Raw genomic sequence first — 5,000 nt, 5'->3', positions numbered from 1 at the left:
GCCAGCTCTGGGGAGGATGCTGTTTCCATGCTCAGGATCCTATTCTTGCCCCCTGTGACTGGCAGCACAGACTGTAGTACATAACACTGAATATTAGATTTTTTTTTATTACAAATAACAAAATGTCACTTATAGTTATGGACTACCTAGAGCAATGGTTCCCAAGCTTTTTTTATTCTGTGACCCCTTGCTGATCTCCATGGCCCCATTCAGTATGTCATCTTTATGGAAAGATTCCAGTGTATTGATATGTGAGAGCTAATTATAAGTAGCTGCTGTAGGCAAGATAAAATTCAGTTTAATTCGACGTCATAATTTTCATATTGCTCCATGGCCCCCCAGAAAGTACTGGGGCCTCTCTGGGTTCCATGGCCCCCAGGTTGGGAGCTCCTGACCTAGAGATGATATGGTGTCTGTGCAAGGAAAATTCTATTACCATCTGGATAAAGTAAATCAAATGACAAATATAGACATTGAAAAATGACAAAAAAAAAAGCCATAAACGTTTATACAGAAAACAGAAAATAACATTGCAAAGGGGAGGTATGGAGTCTTGTCATTGCACACGATTGTGTGTGTGTGCCTGCCTAGAAGCCAAATACACATCAGAATGGCCAGTCAAGAAAGCTTAATGCCCATATTCTGGGCCATTGGAGCATCCAGATCCAAGGGGTTGATAACCTGAACAAGTGTTTACAATCATAATACTATAATTACTTGTAATAACAGACTATGCCAGTTGCTTTTGGGGTCTTTGAGGATTATCAAGATGGAAATCTTTGTCACAGACAGTGCCACCTTCAGTTTACTCAAATTTTGGGGAAATGTGGGACTTAAGGTATAACAAATAATAAACTGAAAATTAGGTCACATTTTCTTTCCATGAGTCCTTTACAAATCCAAATAACACAAGCAGCTATACTTATTCACTAAATACTGAACCACACATATTCAAACATTATTAACATTTTTTTAAATGATTTATATAGGTTAAAGTAACAATCCATCTAGTTCCTATTCAAATTATTAAAAACATACATGCTGGGGATGGAATGTAAGTACATGCCATACCCACTTTGAGTTTAATTTATTAATTATTTTTTCAAATAGATGACTCCACAAATACTTAGTCACCAATGAGCCAACTACTAGTACTACCTATCACCTGTCTACCCTTTACCTTGTTTGGAGAATTTTTTTTTTATCCCATAGTGTCTTTGGAAATGTCAATTACATTAAAATAATTGTGATGTCTATAATATTTATAACAGCATCCATATTAATAGCATTAGCATAGGCATTTTGCAAAACAATACTATAGTGAATGTCATAATTTTCTGGAGGCATTTGCACAAAATGCAAAATAAACAAATCTATTACTTGGATAATAACTCCTTTAGGCAGTACCATCAGTCACTCACAGTTAGTGATAAAACTGATTCAATGGCAGTCTATCTCATTATAAAGATATGAAATCATTGTGAATTTTTTTTCCTTACTGATACTTAAAGTACTTTTCTTGGGTTAGGAAAATACACAGAGTTGAGCTTAGTTTGAATGCATATGTATCTGTAAAATCACACAAAATAATATTGTGGTCAATAAAATCAATAAGCAGCTACCACTAGCAACATGTCTATTGCTATTTAGTCCATTACCTCCTTGAAACCAAGTATTTCAAAGCCCTAGCACCTGACGCATATTCACTTATCAATAGAAATAATGCTAGAGTCCCTTCCTAAATGCCAAATGACTCCAATCAGCCTCCAAGAGCTTTGTGCACTCACAGGGAGTCATTCCCTTTCACCCTGGCCTTCAGCTAAAATTCTCAAGATGGACTGTTACTGTCACCTCAACCCTCAATCAATTTTTCCAATGACAGCATGTTCACATCACCCACACCTCAAGCCAAATTTTTTCATGATATGGTCACGTCATCTGGATCATAGGGATTAATGTATGCATATAGATTATATAATAAAGTATTCACATGCATATATTTACTCACATGCTGCTGCTGTTGTTGATGTTCGTGAATTTAGAAAAAAAGGTATTACTGGCAAAGAAACCAAACACCGAAAGTGAAAAATCTGACCTTGCCATCCAATAGAATGTAACATTCTAAGACACTTTTCTCCTATATCATTTTCTTTGAAAACTAATAATAAGGGTAGCAGAGAGGATGTAGCACTCAAAATTTCCAGGCACTCCATAATTCGTACTCTTCCAGCAAAGAGAAAATGACGTGAAATTGAGGAAGCAACCAACTAGTTAAACAGAACTCCAAGTGAGGGAATGTAAGCAAGGGAAATCAAATGAGCCAATGGGAATGAATATTGAAGCAGAAAGTCAGTTGAATTTCAAATCAGATCCATCATAGCTAGGTTGTGTATAAGGTGCTGTTTTGCCTTTAATATGCAAAACAGCAGGACAATAATGAAACAGAGCTTTGGATAGCGAGTACAATTCCTGCCAACAGCGACGATGTGCTTAACAATAACTAAATTACTAAAAGTTTTACTGTGCTTTGTTTGCAATGGGAATGAGTGCTAGATTTGTTCAAAATGCAAGAGCTATCAGAAAAACATAATTTCCCCCAAAAATTTGGTGTTACACGATATCTCCGAATATACTAAAAAGGTATTTGTCACCAAGCACAACAGACCCTCCAGAGATGAAGTCCCAAAACCTGGGTATAATGCAAACCCAAAAATCCAAACCTAACCTTTCCTACTTCTACTTCTGGGAGGCAAGCCCCCCTTGTACCCCCCCTTTATTAGCTCTTTGTACCAACTTACAGAAAATGTGACATTAAGAAGGCCTGCTGTGTGAGGGTATTGTGCAGTGATATGCAGCAGATATTTACATCATTTCAGGGTAAATGTAAAGCCACAGCAGCTGCACCTGTGTTGTTTATGATTCTACTTCTTATGCTCTTTAACCCTTTTCCGACAGGTAGTATTCATAGAGGCCCGGTCCTCACTGCCAGGGGCTTATATCGTCGCCCTAGCATGCGCGACCACTCATGCCAAATACCAGCATCCCATGCTGTTTCTTCGTAATACTACGAAGATATGTTGTATTTTCAGTTTTCATTATTTTTTAAGTCTCTACTTGCCAAACTTCCTGATAAATCGAGACTGAAGGATATTTTTGTTGTTATATAGACTCCATAGTTGATCATTATTCGGTCTAAAGTCCGAATAAAATAAGCAGTGTGTGGCATCATGGAGTTGAAATCGTCGGTTTGTTGTGTTTTTTTTTTTTTGTTGTTGCATGGTAAAAATGAGAAAAAGTTAAAACCGACTTAATCACACTTTCAGTGGCAGAAAAATAATCTTTTGCTGTGATTGTAACAAAAAAAAAAAACTCATGGCATGTTCATTCATACGTTATGGCATGTGCGTACATGCCCCCGGCAGATAGTCCCGCCATGCCATGGCATGTGCGTACATGCCACCCGTCGGCAAAGGGTTAAGATTGCACTGTCTATTACCTTCTATCTCTGTGCATCACTCCCAGTAATATCAACCCTTAAAAAATAGGGATTGTATCAATTGCTTTTTGATTTTTGATTGCTTCAACATGCTGCTACTAACCATTCTTTGCTGCTCATACATATATTTTCCAAAAGCTTTCCCATAATTTAGCAACTGTAATAAACAAAACTTGGGTACTGAAACTCAAACCAAAACCTGGTTTAAATAAAAAAGCACATTGGTTTCCATCATTCTCAAACGTGATTTGTGGCAGACGCTTGATAACAGAACGTGTCAAGTATCAGAACTATGGTAAATTTTTCATTTGAGGCTCTGTGACACTTGCGTGTCCAATAACTTCGTTATTTTTGTGTTGCGATGGAAGTACATAGAAGATAAGTTTCTTAGATTTATTTGCTCTATCATTTGCATATATTATTTTCCGTTTTAAAGACGGCTAGTCAAAACTTTACCTATACCAGAACTATTTGGATTTGTAACATATTAAATTCAATATGACCAACTTTGTAATAATATGAACCCATAATGAAATTCCACTCTGAGGTTATAATTTTGCCTACAGCTGTTAATAACTTCCTTTTTCATTTTCATTTGCCACAGCACAACCAAACGCTGTCGTCTTATACTAAGAAAACACAGAGAAACTCTGACTTATATCAGAAAGACATAATTTGACCTATCCAGGACCTATCAGCTGATGAGGTCATGCAAAACAAACATGGAAGTTTAGGCCAAGGAACATGTATAAACAGGCGTTTTTCACGTCTCTCCTGAGGCATCCCGTCCATTTTGAAAACTCCGGTTCGGGCCTCGTAAAAATTACCTTTGACGCTACATGAGGCTTGATCCTGGATGATATTCGTAGCATCTTTGGCTCTTTGCCGGTAAAAGCCTCGTCCAAGTCCGGCCGTCGAGAGGCAGACGATCCCCACCTGAAGGGCCGAGATCCCGACTCAAAACACTCCCGTTTCGTCCCTTTCGCGGAAAGGTCGGCCTACTAGATATATAATTCTTATCATCTATGGCACACGAGGTCATAGTTATCCCGTGGAGGTTAATAATCATGGCCATTTGTGAACGAAATAGTGGAAAAGGGAGAAAGGAACCATCTCTTGGCGACTGCCATCTGTTGGTGACGGCGGGAAGCTCTCATATTTACTCGTGGCGTGGCGGTGGAAAGACGTCTCTCGACCCTCTCTCTTCTCTCTCTTCACTTCTCCCGTTCGTGTGGCCAAAAGGTGAGGCCATTTTCCGCCGCCCTTGACCTGACCTGACCCTCGTCGCGGCCACTCGCTTTCCAGACAGGGAGTGACGCTAGTTGGTTAGAAAGAGAAGGAAGAAGTTATGTGCCGAGGTGAGAGAGAGAACAGGTAGAGAGTGCTTGGTGGGATAAACTAATGTATTTATTTACCCTTCTTTAGGCGGTGATTCCGATTAACTTCCCCGCCTTTCGCGAGAGCTCAGGAAAGTGTTTAAAATTTTTCCTGTCTCTCGCCAGTC

At 38.8% G+C, this 5,000-nt stretch overlaps 2 protein-coding genes across 10 annotated transcripts in view; one reads left to right on the top strand and one right to left on the bottom strand.

The window, feature by feature from the left end:
* Positions 1-4,494, bottom strand: part of LOC119581105 (MICOS complex subunit MIC60-like) — a 22,410-nt gene extending 17,916 nt beyond the window's left edge. For 7 of the 8 annotated variants that reach the window (XM_037929431.1, XM_037929432.1, XM_037929433.1 and 4 more), the window contains exon 1: positions 4,324-4,473. In XM_037929431.1, the coding sequence (XP_037785359.1) occupies positions 4,324-4,368 (45 nt within the window). In that variant the 5' untranslated portion in view covers positions 4,369-4,473. Of the gene's footprint in view, positions 1-4,323 lie in introns of all 8 variants that reach the window. The other variant, XM_037929436.1, reaches the window with a different exon arrangement.
* Positions 4,495-4,630: 136 nt separating this feature from the next.
* LOC119581107 (adapter molecule Crk-like) overlaps positions 4,631-5,000 on the top strand; it is a 97,314-nt gene continuing 96,944 nt past the window's right edge. The window contains exon 1 of one of the 2 annotated variants that reach the window (XM_037929442.1): positions 4,631-4,738. The gene's annotated coding sequence lies outside the window, so the exon portion shown is untranslated. Of the gene's footprint in view, positions 4,855-5,000 lie in introns of both variants that reach the window. The other variant, XM_037929441.1, reaches the window with a different exon arrangement.

Source organism: Penaeus monodon, chromosome 14 (assembly GCF_015228065.2).
Source record: "Penaeus monodon isolate SGIC_2016 chromosome 14, NSTDA_Pmon_1, whole genome shotgun sequence".
Taxonomy (NCBI): domain Eukaryota; kingdom Metazoa; phylum Arthropoda; class Malacostraca; order Decapoda; family Penaeidae; genus Penaeus; species Penaeus monodon.
Note: the sequence above shows the minus strand (reverse complement) of the source record. Positions and strands in the feature narration are given on the sequence as shown.